At 40.6% G+C, this 18,772-nt stretch overlaps 1 protein-coding gene across 3 annotated transcripts in view; it reads left to right on the top strand.

Moving 5' to 3' along the window:
• The window catches only part of NPL (N-acetylneuraminate pyruvate lyase), a 37,320-nt gene extending 19,416 nt beyond the window's left edge, over positions 1-17,904 (top strand). For 2 of the 3 annotated variants that reach the window (XM_061183039.1, XM_061183038.1), the window contains 7 exons: positions 4,309-4,384; positions 6,364-6,456; positions 7,234-7,382; positions 7,514-7,560; positions 9,820-9,904; positions 14,276-14,315; positions 17,278-17,904. In XM_061183039.1, the coding sequence (XP_061039022.1) occupies positions 4,309-4,384; positions 6,364-6,456; positions 7,234-7,382; positions 7,514-7,560; positions 9,820-9,904; positions 14,276-14,315; positions 17,278-17,462 (675 nt within the window). In that variant the 3' untranslated portion in view covers positions 17,463-17,904. The remainder of the gene's footprint in view (positions 1-4,308; positions 4,385-6,363; positions 6,457-7,233; positions 7,383-7,513; positions 7,561-9,819; positions 9,905-14,275; positions 14,316-17,277) is intronic. The other variant, XM_061183040.1, reaches the window with a different exon arrangement.
• The last annotated feature ends 868 nt before the right edge of the window (positions 17,905-18,772 follow it).

Genomic DNA, 18,772 nt, shown 5'->3' with positions numbered 1-18,772 from the left:
TCTTCCCAGACGAGGGATCGAACCCGTGTCCCCTGCATTGGCAGGCGGATTCTTAATCACTGCGCCGCCAGGGAAGTCGCCGAGATTGAGATTAGATATTAGCTAACTATTAAAACCAGCGTAAAGCACAATAGTGCAGCCCTTTGTGTTACTATAAACTTCAAATGATGCAACAGTGTTTTCTCTTTTGCAGGATCAGATATGTGTGTGTGTGTATATATATATATATATATATATATATATATTCGTTTTCAGATTCTTTTTCGTCTTCAGATTCTTTTCCATTATAGGTTATTACAAGATATTGAATATAGTTCTCTGTGCTGTATAGTAAGTCCTTGTTGTTTATTTTATATAAAGTAGTGTGTATCTGTTAATTCAGCATGGATGGACCTAGAGAATATCATACTAAGTGAAGTAAGTCAGGCAGAGAAAGACAAATACCATATGATATCACTTACATGTGGAATCTAAAAAAATGATACGAATGAACTTATTTACAAAGCAGAAACAGACTCACAGACATACAAAACAAATATATGGTTATTTGGAGTCTTAGAATTACAATCCAGGGAGCACAGATTCCAGCAGCCACCGGAACAGTGTCCCCTCTGGGAAACAAAAGGCAGGAGTTTTTAAAGGAAAACAGAGAAACACACTTAGTTTCCAAATGTTTTTTGCGAAGAGTTGTGACTGGAAGATATGTATTCTTTTTTTTTTTTCCTGTTACAATTTATTGACTCATCAAGTGTGTTTCACTTGTTATCAGTAAAGGCACACTTCTGCACAGTTCCGCAGGATGCCTTTCTCAACAGATAGCTTCTTCTTTTTTTTTTTTTTTTTTTTAAAGTCAGCAGGGTCAGCACAGTTCACGGTTTAACAGGATGGAACCCTTAAGTATAAAATGGAGTTCCTGCTGACAGCTCCTTCCAAAACGTTCAGATCTGCAAGATGAAAAAGTTTTAGAGATCTGTTTCACAACAATGTGAATATACTTAACAGCAGTGAACTGTACACTTAAAAATGGCTAAGATGGTGATTTTTTTTTTTAATTTTTATTTTTTGGCCACACCGCGTGGCTTGCGGGATCTCAGTTCCCTGACCAGGGACTGAACCCAGGCCACGGCAGTGAAAGCCCGGAATCCTAACCACTAGGCCACCAGGGAACTCCCAATGTTGTGTTTTTCTTGGTCACAATTTTGAAAAATAAATTTAAAAGTAATTAATTTTTTTAAAAGGATTGCCCCAGTGGTGCTAAAAACCAACCAAAGTTGTAAGTCATAAATTTGTCATACCACCACTCCACACAGGTGTGGAGATTTTCTTCTAGGTACACTCTTCAACCAGAACATAGGAACAAGAACGCAAAGACTGGATTGCTCTGGGTTTAGAGGTGAGCAGGTTAGGTGGAGTAATATTGTGGCGAGGGAGGAAGGAGTTAAAGTTGCTAGCAGAAAAGTAAACCACGTGGTGGTTTTGAGGTCTTTGTGAATCAAGTAAGAAAAGAAAGCACAAAGATGTTGTAGCCTGGACTGTCGACTGAAAAAAAATGTGCAACCTAAAAGTTGAGAATTATGTTTTATTCAGCAGACTTACTGAGGACTTAAGCCTGGGATACAGCCACTCAGCGAGCTCTGAGGGACTGTTCCAAAGAGGTAAGGGAGGAGCCTGGATGTGTAGGAGTTTTTGGCTGAAAAAAAAAAAATGTAGTTGAACATCAAAAGATTATTGCTAATCACAGAAACACGCATCTCAAGTTAATGATTTTAGTGTTTTCTTGTATGGGAAGGTGCAAGGCTTATTGAAAGCATTCCTTTGATATGCATGTTTTTCTCCATCCTGAGTTCCCCTTAGGTCGCACCAACCTGGTGCCTGCAGTGGCTGATGGCTGTTTGGCCGAAGCATCCTCTGTTTACTGAACTGGCAGGGACATTCTTTGTCTACATAACCATAGTCTCAGAATTTAGATATTCTAATTCCAAAGAGCACAGTGACTTGATCTAACCCCAACATCTTCTTGTGGGTTTTGTTTGATTCTGTTTCCTATTAATTGAATTTAGAAATGGAAGGTATACTGTATACTTGCAAACCCGCAATTCAACACTCTTAGGCAAGCCACTAGGGAAGATGTTACTAGATGATTGCTTAGTAAGCCTAGAATCAGAACTTGGAAACTTGATTTATCCTTTTTACACTTGATTTGTTCTTCTTAACAGTAGGTCTTTCAACTATGGTAGCGTAATGGAGGAAATTTTTTTTTTCCTTCTCTTTTCAATTGCTTTCTTCTATGCGTAATATAAGTTTTGAAATATTGTCGTGTCATGACATGACAGACAGTGTCAACCATGGGGCTCAACACTAGAATAGTATAAAGATAATCTTAGTATAGGGATAATCCCCTGCTGTGGGATAATCTTGCCAAGGAGACAGTAATATTGGCATCTGCTTAGACATAACTCTCCATTGGATGATGCTTGAATGGGCACTGCCGTCAACTATCTCTGAAGTGTTTTTTTTTTCCTTCCTTTCAGCTAAGGTTACCCTACTACTCTTGTCCTAAACAAGGTGCTAAATAATTGATTCAGATATATCGCATTCCAATCCTGTGTCAATAAAATCCTATCCAATGTCTTGATTGTTCTTTGGACTATATCCCAATCTCTTTTTGACTCTCCTACTTTACTTCTGCAGAAAGTTAATCACATCTATTAGATATAGATATCACTAGCTTAAGTCTCAGAGGAAAGCCATTTTTCCCTTTTAGGTAGTGGGGCATGTTTCAAAGCAATCAACAACATCTACTGAGTCCTGCTGTGTGCTCAGCACCATGACTGACCTGAACACAAGAGTCAATAAGATCTGCCCTCTGCCCTCAGGGAAGTCACTCTAGTTGGAGACCAGTAACATACACAACTACCTCACAATGTGTTAGGTTTAAGTACTCTACTTGAAATAGATAGATAATATTATGAGAGCCCAGTGGGAGGAAATGTTCATTTTTTCTGAAGGAATGTGAGTAAATATCAGAAGAGTAGTGCAATGTATCTTCTGTGATATGTATAATCTTTTTCTTCTCAGCCTTTCTCAACTGTATTTCCAATCTGTAATATAAATTTTAAAATATGACTATTATATCTTTGGAGAGGAAAGACAGTATCATCCAGTGGGCTGAACACTAGAAGAGAAATGACATCTGCAAGTTTCTCTATAATTAACAGTTATAGTTTATCAAAATGAACTGCTCATGTCTCCTTAGCAAGTTTTTTTTGTTCTGACAAAGTCTGCAGAAGAATAAGATTAAATACACAGCTCACCTCCACCAGGGGTCTCTACTTTGCAACCTGGGATTTTGCTGGTAATGACATTTATCATTGAATGTGGTAATTTTCCACTCTCTAGTGGTACATCTGTTGGCAAATTTGAAGAGTTTGTTGTTAACTTCTAGTATCTAAGCTGTAGGTGAATATAACAAATCGTTTACTCCAGGATGGTTGTGAAATTGTGATCTATAGCAAGAAATGGATATTTGGTCTTTGTCCCATTTCTGGCACAGAGCTCCAAAACCCTTGGAATTCCCGGAGATGAGAAAAATAAAGGTGTCTCTTGTTATGTTAATGAGGTGACTTTTAGAAAGCACCTAAGGATGGGGGCTGGTTGCCAAGAGTACCAGGCATGAGAATTAGGGGGTTGGAACTTTCAGTTAGGGTTGATATAATCGACCCTATTTTAACCAATCCCCAATCGCCAATGATATAGTCAATCATGCCTATGTAGTAAAGCCTCCACGAAAACGCCAAAGGACGGATTTCAAAGAGCTTCCAGTTTTGTGAACATGTGGCGATTTGGGGAGGGTGGTGCACTCACACTGGGAGAAGAAAAATGAGTCCTGCTTACATGGAAGCATTGTGCCCTTTCCCCATGCCTTGCCCTATGCACCTCTTCTATCTGGCTGTTCCTGAGTCATATCCTTTTATAAAAAGCCAGTGATCTCGTAAGTAAAATGTTTCCCTGAGTTCTGTGAGCACCCCCCAACAAACTAATTGACCCAAGGAGGGGGTTGTTGGAACCTCTAATTTATAGCCTATAGGTCAGGAGCACAGGTGGTATAACCTGGCATTTGAAATGGGGGTAGGGAGCTAGTCTTGTAGGACTGAGCCCTTAACCTGTATCTCCAGTTAGATAGTGTCAGAGTTGAGTTGTATTGTAGGAAACCCGGCTGGTGTTTGAGAATTGCCTTTTGAGGTGGAGAAAACCCCACATTCACACACATCAGAATTGTGACCAATGGTCTTCTTTCTTCTTTTAAAGGCCCAACATGCAGCAAACGTAGGAGCCGATGGCATCGCTGTCATTGCACCTTTCTTTCTCAAGCCATGGAACAAAGGTAGGTAGATAGGTCAAAACACACAGTGCTGTACATGGTCCACTTCTTTATGCCTTCATTCCAAATGGTTGTATTTAACTCATGAAAGTAAAGTCTTATGGAATGGAGGCATGAAGTTGCAATGGTACAGTAGTTCTCCGGAATATTCAGCCTCCCTGGACCCATAAAAGAGAAGAAAAGACTCCATTAAAGGACTTCAGCTCTTTTGTCAAGTAATCTGATTAGGTCATCCACCAAGTCCCGGATCAACCTACAGGTGCCTGTGTTTGGGTCAGGTGTCCACTTTTGGCCAGTCACTTGCATAGTGTGTCAGAGTCGCATGGCAAAGCATGAGACCATTTTTCTCAAAAAAAGAGGAATATAAGTAATGGGCATTTTGAGACTACATGTACTATTCAAAATTTGAGTAAGTGATGAATTTGAAAAGAGATTTCACAGAAATATCCATTGTCTTCCAAAATATCAAATTATTGTTTTCTCTTTGGAAACTATTTGTGGTTTCCAGGTATACTGAGTCTTTTTAATCCTTTTGATTAGCAAAAATGCAGTACAAATTTTAAAAGGATTAAAAACAGACAAGATGTTATTCACATGCATGATTAAATAAATCCATAGCGAAATGTATAACAGGTCAAAATTATCATGAAATATTACCTGTTATCAGTAAAATACTTGTTAATATTGGTAAATAATTTAAATACTGCTATTTGGGAAATTTAGAATGAACATTTTTAAAGTTTTTTTCACATGGTTTTAAAAAATTTTGCATAAATACGTTTTGCATAAGACATGAAAAATAACAAATAATACACAATCATTTTGTCAAAATATTTATTATCACAGTATTCAAATGTGTTCATAAGCTTCTCTCCCACTATTCAGTGGCATCCAGATGTAAGCAATTCTGCTGGATTTATTTATCATCTGTAGTAATGTTGCTGCTGAAGCTCAAATTGGATGATGTAGAAAATCCCAATTCCTCAGTAAACCAGAGTGAACTCTCTTCTGATATATCTGAATTTCTCTCCAAAAGGGAAAGGTACCAAACTCCGGTTGAGATGTGCCACTACGTTCATGACTTCCCATTTTGAGCAGACGTTGTTTATCTTTTTGTTGTAGAATTTACTGTTACAACTTTATTCTGATATTAATGCAAAGTCTTTGCTGTTCACTGACCACACTTACCCTTCTGGGTAAGAGGAAAAGGATCCTGCCTGATGAGCTTCTGATTTTTTTTTTTTTTTTTGAAGATTTATTGATTGATTGATTGCTTGCTTGCTATGTTGGGTCTTCGTTTCTGTGCTAGGTCTTTCTCTAGTTGCGGCAAGTGGGGGCCACTCTTCATCGCGTTGCGCGGGCCTCTCACTATCGCGGCCTCTCTTGTTGTGGAGCACAGGCTCCAGACACGCAGGCTCAGTAGTTGTGGCTCACGGGCCTAGTTGCTCCGCGGCATGTGGGATCTTCCCAGACCAGGGCTCGAACCCGTGTCCCCTGCATTAGCAGGCAGATTCTCAACCACTGCGCCACCAGGGAAGCCCGGGCTTCTGATTTTTGTAAGAGTATTTCATGAGCTTCTCTTAATATGTGGGAAGATTTGCACCAGTTTTTTAATAGTTCTTTAGTATGGTAGGAAAGTGATCCTCTTATTTTGGCCTTTCTACAGAGAGGAAAATAAAACTTTGAATAAAGTGAATTGCAAAGACATTGCAGTAGCAGTCTCAGAGATGGTAAGAGTGGTCAAGAATTTTTGGCTTCCAAAAAGGATGGTTGCATTTCATTAGATGGTTCTTTTTTTTTTTTGGCTGTGCGGCCTGTGGGATCTTAGTTCCCCGACCAGGGATCAAACCCATGCCCCCTACATTGGAAGCATGGAGTCTTAACCACTGGACCGCCAGGGAAGTCCCAAGGTTCAGTTTTTACTGGGGAAAGCCAGTGTTTTACACTTGTTCACACCATGACTTTTCCTGCTGTTCTTTCAGATGTCCTGATTAACTTCCTAAAGGAGGTGGCCGCGGCTGCCCCTGCACTGCCGTTTTACTACTATCACATTCCTGCCTTGACAGGGGTAAAGAGTAAGTACTGCTTCTTTTCATGTTTCTTCACCTTCACCTCTCCCATCGTACCCTATTTCACTAAGAAACCCCGACTCCACCCCACCTCACCCTGTGTCACGAAAGCATAAGACTGTTGACTAGATGGTTCCAACAGCTCCAAAATAAGTCACTCTTATCAAAAATAAGTCAGCCCTTATCAATCATTGACACCACCTTATAATGGAAGATTTTTAAGTATGAAAGACGAGTTGACCCCTTCGTACTTACAGCAGACAACTTGTGTCTGTCACACACCCCCCTCCATCTTACGTGGGAAGACATAGCCTGTAAGCCCCACTAAGGCAGGGATTGGGTCTACCTTGTACCCTACTGTGTTCTCAGCGTCTGGCACGCAGGAAGGTACTCCGATCTCTTCTCACTTTTCTTTTAGGTTTTCTTTTATCATTATCGTACTTCTCCAGCAAGAAGACTGTTACAGTTAGATGAAATTTCTTAGGAGGTTATTTTTAAAATCCCATTCCTTTCTAACTTCCTTAGAAGAAAAAATAGAAGTTGTGCTTTATAAATATCCATCTATTGTCTTCAAGGAACAGAAGATTTAGGGTTACAATTTGACAAGTACAGAGGAACTAGGAGGCAAGGGCAAGTGATTATGTTCAATATGTTCAATCTGCAGCCAGTTGCAGCTGAGAGCAGCCCCTGGCAGCTCAGTGCAGATGTGTGGCGCTAGATGAGATGTCCTCTGTTAATTTCTGGGGGTGTACAGGTGAATGAGACATATATTGTTTTGAACAGTTCGTGCTGAGGAGTTGTTGGATGGAATTCAGGATAAGATCCCCACCTTCCAAGGGCTGAAATTCAGTGACACAGATCTCTTAGACTTCGGGCAGTGTGTTGATCAGAATCGCCAGCAACAGTTTGCTTTCCTTTTTGGGGTGGATGAGGTAAGTTTCCCCCTGGCATGTCCCAGCAGGTTAGTTTCCCTCTGCAACAATTGATGTAGCCGCTTATATAGTAGCATCTTTTCTCTTCTCTTTTTCATCAAAGTTAATACTCTTTGTCTGTTTCTGATCAGCAACTGTTGAGTGCTCTGGTGATGGGAGCGACTGGAGCAGTGGGCAGGTAAGCAGGACTCATTTTCCCAGTGCTTATTAGTGTAAAATCCCCCACGGAGGCAATCATCGCCTGTGCAGTTGTATTTCTTGCAAGTACACCTTTTCTAATAGAAATTGCCTTTCTTTGCCACATTCTCGTAGTGAAAAGGAATGAACTAGGGCTTAGCACTTTGTTAGCGACTCAGTCACTCTTATAAGAAGCATCTGTTGCAGTTAGGGGTGAGGCACAGAAGCTGAGAGCATGCACAGAACTTCTTTATCAGAAATTATTTGGTTACAAATAACAGAAAGCCATTCAAACTAGCTTATGTGAAAGAAGGTAAGTTATTATAAAATACTGGGAAATTTCATAAAACCCAAGGGGAGTAAGTGCAGTGAGGTCTCAGAGAAGATGAGACCCTAAAACTGCAAAGCTCTCAACAGCCAAGGCAGATCGTTCTCCACCTGTGGTCCTTTGGACATCTCTTTATTTGCCTTTCTCTCCAGATGGGCATTCTCTTCTTCAGCATGCACGTGGCCAGTCATGGTGCCCAAATGGGGCATCTCAGGATATCACTAGATAGCACTGCCAAGTCAGGTGTCCATGTAAGGTCCAGTCAGCTGCAGCTAGGAAGGTAGAATCATGTGGCCTGATGTCTACTCAGCAGAAGGCCTAGGGACGTTCGATTTAGCATGTCCACTGCACATGTTAACCTAGTTCAGTAGCAATGTGCCTGCAAGCAGATTGACTGAACTATTTACATTAACTGAAAGTGTATTTCCGCCCTGTGGGAAAAGTACAGGGGAAGCAAAGTAATATAGCATATCTTGGTGAGCATGGCTTTGATGAGGAGTAGTTGGGTTGGATGTAATGGTAAGTAATGGTTTGTTCGCTGAGCCAGGATGCCTGCAACATCCATCATCACTACAGGCCATTTCCGCCAAGGAAACCTGAATGCCTGGATCTGCTGACCCTGGAAATTCTTACTTTTTAGACTTTTTTTTTTTCTGGCCTCCATACTAGGCATTTTTATTCTGTCAACAGAATCTGAAAGCAAAGTACATTTGATTACACTTCATTTCTCCTTAATTACGATCACATTCCTCTCTAAATGAGGATACATCTGAGACCCCTGGGATTCAAATTAGAGTATTCTGAAACCCCTTAGACATTCATGCACATATTGCGACTTCGGGTGTTTCACATCTGCAGGTAACTTATCTCAATGATTATATTTTATTCTTCCCTACTTTTTTACCAGAAGATAATGTGAACTTCACGTTCTCGGAATGCCTTGTATTGACTCCAGGGACTACATTTATGAAGTACCAACAATATTCTGTTCCTGGTACACCAAGATAAAACTCTCTTCTGATCCTGAATTACTGTAGGAGAAGTCATTAGAAACTGGGGAAACTTCTTTGTTCTGAATTTCTAGAACCTTCTACCTTGCTGGTTTCTCTAAGAATTCAGTGATTAGTCTAAGATATTTGTCTTTATTGGTAGAGTTAGAGATTCTTTTCTAAGTCAGCAAGAACATTTTATGAGATCAAATATCATTCTCATCTCCATTTTTGTTGAAATGTAATAGAATAAGCAGTATGAAGGGATGGAAAGCTTCTTGACAACTCTGTAGCCCTTCTTTGAGACATAGTTTCTTCACAGCAAAATGGAAACCACACCTACCTCACAGGGCTTTGAGAGGATTAGACATGGTTTATGTCAGGCACCCGGAATACAATAGTCAATAAATGGTCCTCGTATTATTATCAGTATTAATGTTATTATTAGAAACTAGTCTCTGGGTAACATATAACTTGGCAAACAATTTAGGTTATCTGCTAGTATTTGCCCCTTTTACTGTGGTGCTACATTCACCCAGTTTCTCAGCATAGGGTTTTTAGGACCCACCTCAGATACTACATTTTATCCACAGTTCTTACCTAGCATTGCACCTCTGTGTGTGCCCTGGGCCAGGTGTTACCCTCAATCACTCCTTGCCAAATACACCTCTGTCTTTCACTTTTTTTCTTTTTTCTAACTTTACCCTTTTTCTATTTTTCTCCCTTTTCTTTATTCCCTTTGGTGTTCTCTGCCTCCTCTGTACTGCTTAGTGTTGCTGGAAAACTCAGAACTGAAGACACCTGATCCTTTAATAGATTAGGGCCTAAAAATAGACTTCTGGAAGGCTTGGTAGATTTTTCCCTTTTGAGCATTAGAGGGGTTTGAAGAGCTGGACCTTCTCGCTAAGTTATTGATCCTGCAGATGTGCTGTTTTCTTTCCAGTACCTATAACTACCTGGGAAAAAAGACAAACCAGATGTTGGAGGCTTTTGAACGGAAGGACTTCTCCTCGGCCCTGAACCATCAGGTTAGCTTTCTTTTCCCTTCATATAAATCACAGCCTTTTTTCTTTCCCACTTGAGAATTCTTATTTTCTTTCATCAACATTCCTACCACACCTGCCCTCCTTAAGATTGCCTAGCTGCTTCTTTCTGTATTTTCCTTCTTTTTCTTACTTTTTCTTGTTTAAAACCAAACCTGTCCCCATTATCCATGTTTCCTGCATGTCTCATCAGGACAGGCCCCATACAGGAATGACTCCTTTCTGTTCCTCCTAGAAATGATCTTATTTTTAGTCTACATTCAAAGTATTTTTATGACTGTGAAATAATGGTGATAGATTTTTGGGGAGATGACCACATGCCATCCCCTTGAGAACTTCACACCTGAGTCACCAGAGTATATAAAGAAGCTATGAGGCTGGTGATCTAAAAAGGGAAGACTTAATCCAAAGTCAGAGCGGGTCAGTCCTCTGCCCTGGAAATGTGCTGAGAACTGAAAACATTCACCAGGCAGGAAACAAGAGCCGAGTAGGTGATCCAAAAGGAGACAATGGCTTTGAAACAGGAAGGGAAAAGCAGCAGGATCTGAAGTGTTCCAGGGAAGACCCCTGGGGGAAACGGTGGCTGCTGTTAATGTTACAGGGAGGACAGCCTAGCTGTCCAGAGAAGGAAGAGCCTCACCGAAGGGTAGAACCAGTCCCACAGCTGGTAGTGTGTATACGTTAGGTAAACAGAATAAGGTGGAAAGAAATAGGGTAGGCACTACAGAGAGACTTCTGGAGGCCGAGAGGCCCAGGACTTTCAGGATCATAAAAGTGACTGAGGGCTTCCCTGGTGGCGCAGTGGTTGAGAGTCTGCCTGCCGATGCAGGGGACATGGGTTCGAGCCCTGGTCCGGGAAGATCCCACATGCCACGGAGCAACTAGGCCCGTGCGCCACATCTACTGAGCCTGCGCATCTGGAGCTGTGCTCCGCAACGAGAGGCCGCGACAGTGAGAGGCCCGTGCACCACGATGAAGAGTGGCCCCCGCTCGCCACAACTGGAGAAAGCCCTCGCACAGAAGCGAAGAACCAACACAGTCAAAAATAAATAAATAAAAATTAAAAAATAAAATAAAATAAAAAATAAAGTGACTGAGAGGAGTGTCCCAAGAAAATGAGTGAGAATGAAAGGCATAAGCAAGATCAGAGCAGGTGGTCAGTCCCAGTAAGTTTAGATAAGGGATTTTTGAACAGGACAGGCCACCATCAGGGCAATCAGAAATTACAGAGCAGAAGCCACAAAGCATCCTGGAGGTTTGAGGGAGTGACCTGAGCTCCAACCAAGAAGCGAACAGGAGGAAGCAGTTGCCAGGAGTGATTAAATACATCCCTACCCTTTAGCCCTGAACACTGAGCAAGCCTAAATCTACTTCCTACTTAACTTAAAGTTTAAATAGCTTATTTAATATTCACCTTTATTCAGCCCCAGACCAGGTGAAGCTGAAAGCAGGAACAGCGTAAGGACTTAGGAAGCTATGTCAACTAGATTAAACATTGGCAAGACTTTGGTTTAAATTAAGATATGAAGTCTGAATTGTGTGGACTCTGCCATCTCTTTTTTATTCATTCATTCATTCATTCATTCATTCATTTATTTATTTTTGGCTGCCTTGGGTTTTTGTTGCTGCGCGCGGGCTTTCTCTAGTTGCGACAAGTGGGGGCTACTCTTCGTTGCGGTGTGCGGGCTTCTCATTGCGGTGGCTTCTCTTGTTGCGGAGCACGGGCTCTAGGCATGTGGGCTTCAGTAGCTGTGGCACACGGGCTCAGTAGTTGTGGCTCGCGGGCTCTAGAGCGCAGGCTCAGTAGTTGTGGTGCACGGGCTTAGTTGCTCCACGGCATGTGGGATCTTCCTGGACCAGGGCTCGAACCCGTGTCCCCTGCATTGGCAGGTGGATTCTTAACCACTGCGCCACCAGGGAAGTCCCTGCCATCTCTTTTCATATACGATTTTCTTTTTCCTAAGTTTCCCAGAAAAAATTATTTCTGAAAATTTCAACCTGTTCTGAGCTGAATGATGTGAAAATCGTAGGATGGAGTAAACTGTGAAACAGCTGTGATACGGAACCTTCCACTTAGTGGTTTCTTTTATTGGCTGATTCAATTTCCATCTCTTTTTCTTTTTTTTCTTTTAGTCCTACTCAAATAAATCATCTCACCCAGAAGAGTATTGGTAAGCAGTTTAGTTTACCACATTCTGGTTTTTCTTACAGAAAGCAAGTGTGAGCAGGTCTCATTTACTCACTTATTAATATACCATGGGCTGAACTGAATGTATAATTTCAATAAAACTGGTCTCTGCCCTAAAGGAGTTTGCAGTCAAGTGAAGAAACAGATAAGTAAAAAGTTAGGGTTAAACTTACTCATTCTCATGGACTTTATTTTTGGCTGTGTTGGGTCTTCGTTGTTGCGGCGAGCGGGAGCTACTCTTCGTTGCGGTGCACGGGCTTCTCATTGCAGTGGCTTCTCTTGTTGCGGAGCACGGGCTCTAGGCGCGTGGGCTTCAGTAGTTGTGGCGCATGGGCTCAGTAGTTGTGGTGCACGGGCTTAGTTGCTCCGCAGCATGTGGGATCTTCCCGGACCAGGGCTCGAACCCGTGTCCCCTTCATTGACAGGCAGATTCTTTTTTTTGGCTGTGTTGGGTCTTCGTTTCTATGCGAGGGCTTTCTCTAGTTGTGGCAAGCGGGGGCCACTCTTCATCGCGGTTCGCGGGCCTTTCACTGTCTCGGCCTCTCTTGTTGCGGGGCACAGGCTCCAGACGCGCAGGCTCAGTAGTTGTGGCTCACGGGCCTAGTTGCTCCGCGGCATGTGGGATCTTCCCAGACCAGGGCTCGAACCCGTGTCCCCTGCATTGGCAGGCAGACTCTCAACCACTGCGCCACCAGGGAAGCCCCCAGATTCTTAACTACTGTGCCATCAGGGAAGTCCATCATTCTCATGGACTTAAATGCCATCTGTTATATTTACAAAGTGAAATGACACATGTACAGAGATATTCCTTATAGCATTGTTTATGCTAGCAAAAGATAGAAACAGCCCAAATATCCACCCATAAGGAAATGGTAAAATACATTATGTTTGAGTTATTTAATGGAATTATATACAGTCCTTTAGAAGGATGAGATACTTTTATATGCACACATCTGGAGAGATCTCCATGATATATTAAGTGTAAAAAAAGCAACAAAGTAGAGACTTCTGAATGTAATGTGCCATACTTTGTGTGTTAGGGAAAAAAAGAACATGTGCATATATGTTTGTAAGGCTTGATATCAAAATTTTATTTTGCATTGACTTTTTTATTACTAGTATACAATTGATTAAAACAACATAAAAGTAAAATGTTATTGAAAATGCATCTCTTGATGAGATGAATGGGAATCTTTTTTTTTAAGAATTGCTTCATGAATTTGTGGATGAATATCCTTTAATGCTAGGATGAGTTAAAGTTCAGCATCAATACTATTTCTGTTTTTTGCTTTTATAGAAATAAGTGCTGTAAAACCCTGTTTATATATATTAGTAGATAAGAATGGAAGAAACTTTGGTATAGCAATGTCACTCAGTTCTTTGAGCAGTTTTTGAGTCATATGTTTGATCATTTAATGATTTTCAACTGACAACCTGAATCACAACATTAAAAGCAAAGTTGAAAGGAAAAAATTGAAAACCCATGATTCTTTAGAGGACTTGTTTTCCATTAATTAAAGGAATCACTCTGTCAGCTCTCTTTGTGGATGCCAATACCAGCATTTTGATTTGCTCCTTTATTTGGTTCCCAGAGGTGTCCCAAGGCAGTGATATAAGAGGTATGTCTTTATTTTTTCAAAAGTAGGAGAAGGACTGTGAAAAGGGAAATATAAAAGGACAAGCTACACCTCCATTATGTGCAAATTCTTATTCTGATCAATTTTAGAAATAGCACTTATGGAAGTTGAGGGTCTAGAAATTGCCATAAATCTTAGCCTTGACCAAGTGCCCCTGAGGTATCTTGGAAAGTACCCTAGAGGTTAGAGTACCCCAGTTTGGAAACTGCACTAGCTGATAAGTTTACCTCTGTAACCTAGATGGGTAAAGGTTACCTTCCCCATCCTAACTCTCTATTGTACAATTCCTTCATTGGAGCTTCTTTTCTTCATGGGCTCATTTCATAAAGCTTATATATATGAAAAGATCCTACCTTATCCTGGGTAGATCTCAGCCATCCTCACTTGGCTGTTCTTCTCCACTCCAACAGACCTTCAGAAAACTAAGGTGTGTGGACTTTTTAATTTGGGGTTTCTGCAATTTGACCTCTAAATTCTTTAAATTATCACAGTTTAGTAATACTGACTATAGATTTGTTTGTTCCTTTCCAGTTTTGTATTCAGAGATTTATCAACTTTGTGGTCAAACTAGGTAAGTTTCCCTCTTTGTCTCCTACTGGAGAGTGTAAAGGAAGTAGACTTTCTCTGAGGGTTTCAGAGAAGGTGATGAGGGACTTTCATCACCTTCTCTGAGGGTTCAACAAGAACACCTTTTAATCAGTTGCAAGCAAAGTTTTATTCCTAATACTAACTTTCAGGGCCAATCCTATAAAATGGTGAAGTAAACCTAGTTGGAAGGTCTTGGCAACCTTCTACAAATCTCTCTCCTCCATCTTAGCACTTTGTTCACCTCCCCACTCTGCTCACACACCATTTTTTTTAACCCCTTCTCTCCTACACCATCAACACTCCCTCCCTTTACTTGCCTCTGCTCATTAAAATTCTACTACCACACTATAACTGATTTAAGCCTAAGTGTTTAGAGGAAGGCAGTTTGAATACAGATCTTACTAAACTGTGAATGACTGACAGCTCTCCCAAGAGTATCTGCAATTTTAAAAGAGTTTATTAACACAAGTAAGCTTAAATGGATGGAGGTTTGAATAATATGACAATGTAAAGTTTGAGGGACATACAGTGAATTTGAGTAGAGAAAACTCTCCACAATCTCCTAAGTCTTATCCCATAGCAAATGATAAATGCCACCATTCACTCCACTTCTGCAAGAGATTGGCCCTTCCTGAGAACCTGGGTCAAGTCCAGGAAAAGTTCTAGGTTTATTCTTGGCAGACCTCCTACCTTCCTTTCAGAGCCTTTCTGCCTCTTCCTGGCAACTCCTCCCAAGCCCTAAGCACCTATTATGTACTATGCCACTCATTCTCGCAGGGTTTTCAGCCAGCTCTCTTTATCCTTCAAAGACAATGCTTCCCATTTGCTTTTCCACTTTGATGATTTTTGTCATATTTGTGTACCACCAGTACTATTATTACCTAATATCATTCCCTCGTCCTAAGCAATACTTCTCACAAAATCGTGGGTTTAGCATATGTTCCTAAAGTGCATTAAAGTAGATTTTGAACTACTACTAGTTCTTTAGTTTTTTAAAGAACTAAAAGTTTACCTGTACATGTAAGATCACTTTGCATACCAGCAGTGATTCTGCAGTAGTTTTGTAAAGTATAGCTGTAAGGTATTAGCTGAAAGGATTTACCCTTTTGCCAGATTTTTGGCATTTTAAAAGAGGCCTCTTGAAGACAGTTTTTATGATCTAAAAGAACGTATCTTTAAAGAGCTCATTTCAGACTTCCTTGGGGGTTGGAGTTTTCATGGTTTAGTCAAAGAAAGACTTTTTTTTTTCTTTCAGTTTTTTTGAGATAAAATTGACACGCAGCACTGTATAACTCTGTTTCTGTTTTATTATGTTTGTTCATTTTTTGTTTTTTAGATTCCACATATAAGTGAAATCATACAGTATTTGTCTTTTTCTATCTGACTTATTTCACTTAGCATAATACCCTCTAGGTCCATCTGTGTTGTCACAAACAGCAAGATTTCATTTTTTTATGGCTGAGTAATATTCCATTGTATATAAGAGAGACTTAATCTTAATAAACATGATAAAGCCTTATCATGAAGGTAGCTCTCAGTCTTCCACCATTCATAATAAGCCTAGGAGGGCCATTTTGCATTTAGCAAAGTATATTCTATATATTTAGCCAAGCTAGTATTTTTCTTCCCAATGCTCAATTGTTACGGTAACCAAATTACCTTAGTAAAAGAAAGTTACTTCTCATACCTTTGATCCAAGAGCAATAGCCAGTTAAGAAAACAAATATCTTCCTGTGCTATATTCTGGATTATTTCCTTAGATCTACCTTCAAAATCACTAATTCTATCTTTAGCTATGTTTTCTACTGTTTAGTTTTACTGATTATATATTTTTAATTTCCAGCATTTCTTTTTGGCTTTTTCTTCCAGATCGTTCTGTTCTTTATTTATATGCCCTTCTCTTAGCCTATGGCTTCTATTCTTACGTTTATTTCTGTGAAGCCTCTTTCAGAATTTTGTATCATCTTTTCTCAGGATGTAAAATTTGTCAGTTGTGCATTTGCTGTCTCTCATGCAGCTTCTTTTTCCTCGTGTGCTTTGTAATTTTTAACTCTGATTTCATCTTCAGAGACAGCTGTTTTCTGGAGAATCCATTGTACTCTAGGTTGTGAGGTGTCCTATCAAATGATTTTACATTTGCCTCTGCTAGGACACTATAGTTTCATCAGTTCTAACCAGTCTTTAGGTATATTTCTTAGTATGGTTCCTGTACCAAGCACATAATGCAAATACGGATCCAGCATTCATATATGGCACAGGCTTGGGATTTCATTTATATGACCTTTTTCCTTCCACACCCTGGCAGAAGTCATGCTTCCTTGCCTCTCAGGCCAGTGGGCCAGTTTTTTTTCTATTGCTTTTCATAGAAGGCTGGCTACCAATTTTATATGGGGAGTTTAATTCCAGCTCCTTGCTGTGTACAGACTCAAGGCTTCATCTTGCATTCCTGCCCTAGTCTAAAACAGCAGCATTGAGTCATAAACTACCTTAAATAGTGCATTTCTCAGGGACTTCTTAGATGTGTTTGAACTAAATTGTGACCTAGTGACCAAGTCCTACATCATTCAGTCCACAACAGTGTATCCCTGAATCAGATTATCCTCATGGACCATTGGCTTCAGCTCTTCCTTACTACTCTGACCTCTTTATTCCTGATACTTCTCGTTCCTCCTTCTTGCTTCTGAGGTTGACTTTGAGTCTCACTTTGTTTTGTTTTACAGTTTGTCAATTTGTTAAAAAGTTTCCAGGATTTCTATATGTTTAAAGCAGAAATAGGGATTTCCTGCATCTGCTCAGTCTGCCATATTGACAAGAAATGTTCCCATCTTTTAGTTCCACTTTATCCTGTTATAGTAATCACGTAAGAATATGATCTCTTCTTTCGAGTATTTGTGGCAAAGTGGACAGTACCAGCCATGTTTCCTCATTTATTTTTTCCTGTCTAGGTTTTGGAGTGTCGCAGACCAAAGCCATCATGACTCTTGTCTCTGGGATTCCAATGGGCCCACCCCGGCTTCCACTACAGAAAGCCTCCAGGGAGTTTACTGATAATGCAGAAGCTAAACTGAAAAGCCTAGATTTCCTTTCTTTCACTGATTTAAAGGATGGAAACTTGGAAGCTTGTAGCTAGTGCCTCTCTATCAAAATCAGGGTGTGTACGTTGAGATATAATCCACTTTGAATACTGCATTCATTTCTCAAAAACTTTTTGGATGAATTTGAACTAAACTTTCCTAGCAAATGAAATCTTGCATCAATCAACAAGTATTTAAATACCTACTATGATCTTTTTAAAGTTTTAATTTGTGAAGGGGCAAAAACTCTAAAAGGAGTTATGAGCCCTAAGTCATTCAATATTTCACAGAATTTTGGTGGAGAAGTTTTTGCATAAATGGATAAGATGGAATCAAGAGGAAAATTGTAATTGATTAATTCCATCTGCCTTTGGGAGCTCCCATTATCTTGATTTCTGGTTGTTAATCCTATTTTAAAGTTTTCTAATTTTAGACCACCATAATGTACTTTCAGTTTAATAAATATTCATTTGGAATCTAGGACAACTCTGAGCTATTGCATTTAGGCAGACATACTAACTTTAATGCCAAATTACAGTGTGACTCAACTATGCACAACTGTTAGCAAACCAGTTCACTTGGCTGCTCAGTCTAACTCTAGAATATACGCTTTCGGATTAATTGCGATGTCGCAATTTTCCCCAACAACATTGGGTTAGGTGAAGACTTGCTTCAGTTACTGTAACTAAAGGGCCATTAGGGTGGTTTTCACATAACAAAGGAAAGGCCTTCCCCAAAGATGAATTCAAGTCTCTGATTGTTGCTATAGAGAACTTCTCAAAGTTTCAAAGAACCAAAGAGCTCTCTGCTCTGGGCACCACAGACTTCCCCTTTCCTCACTGAGAGGAAAGTGTCCCTCAACAGTGCCCTGAATTATTGGAAGTGAAAGCCAGCGTCCCTTCTGCTGTGAGCCCAGGGGCTACTTACTGTTATTTCCCAGTCACATTTTCACACAGTCACTTTTCAGTGGTAAGAGATTTAGGGAGGATCCAAAGATTTAACTTTAACTTTCTCTACACACCTTCTTTTTTTTTTTTTTTTTAATTTATTATTTATTTTTTTTGGCTGTGTTGGGTCTTCGTTGCTGTGTGCGGGCTTTCTCTAGTTGTGGCGAGCGGGGGCTACTCTTCGTTGCAGTGTGCGGGCTTCTTGTTGCAGAGCACGGGCTCTAGGCGCGCGGGCTTCAGTAGTTGTGGTGCACGGGCTCTAGAGCGCAGGCTCAGTAGTTGTGGCGCACGGGCTTAGTTGCTCCACGGCATGTGGGATCTTCCTGGACCAGGGCTCGAACCCGTGTCCCCTGCACTGGCAGGCAGATTCTTAACCACTGCGCCACCAGGGAAGCCCTCTACACACCTTCTTTACTTTT

This window comes from Eubalaena glacialis, chromosome 3, assembly GCF_028564815.1.
Source record: "Eubalaena glacialis isolate mEubGla1 chromosome 3, mEubGla1.1.hap2.+ XY, whole genome shotgun sequence".
Classification (NCBI taxonomy): Eukaryota; Metazoa; Chordata; class Mammalia; order Artiodactyla; family Balaenidae; genus Eubalaena; species Eubalaena glacialis.
The sequence above is the reverse complement of the archived record's forward strand: the minus strand, read 5'-3'. Positions and strand labels throughout refer to the sequence as shown.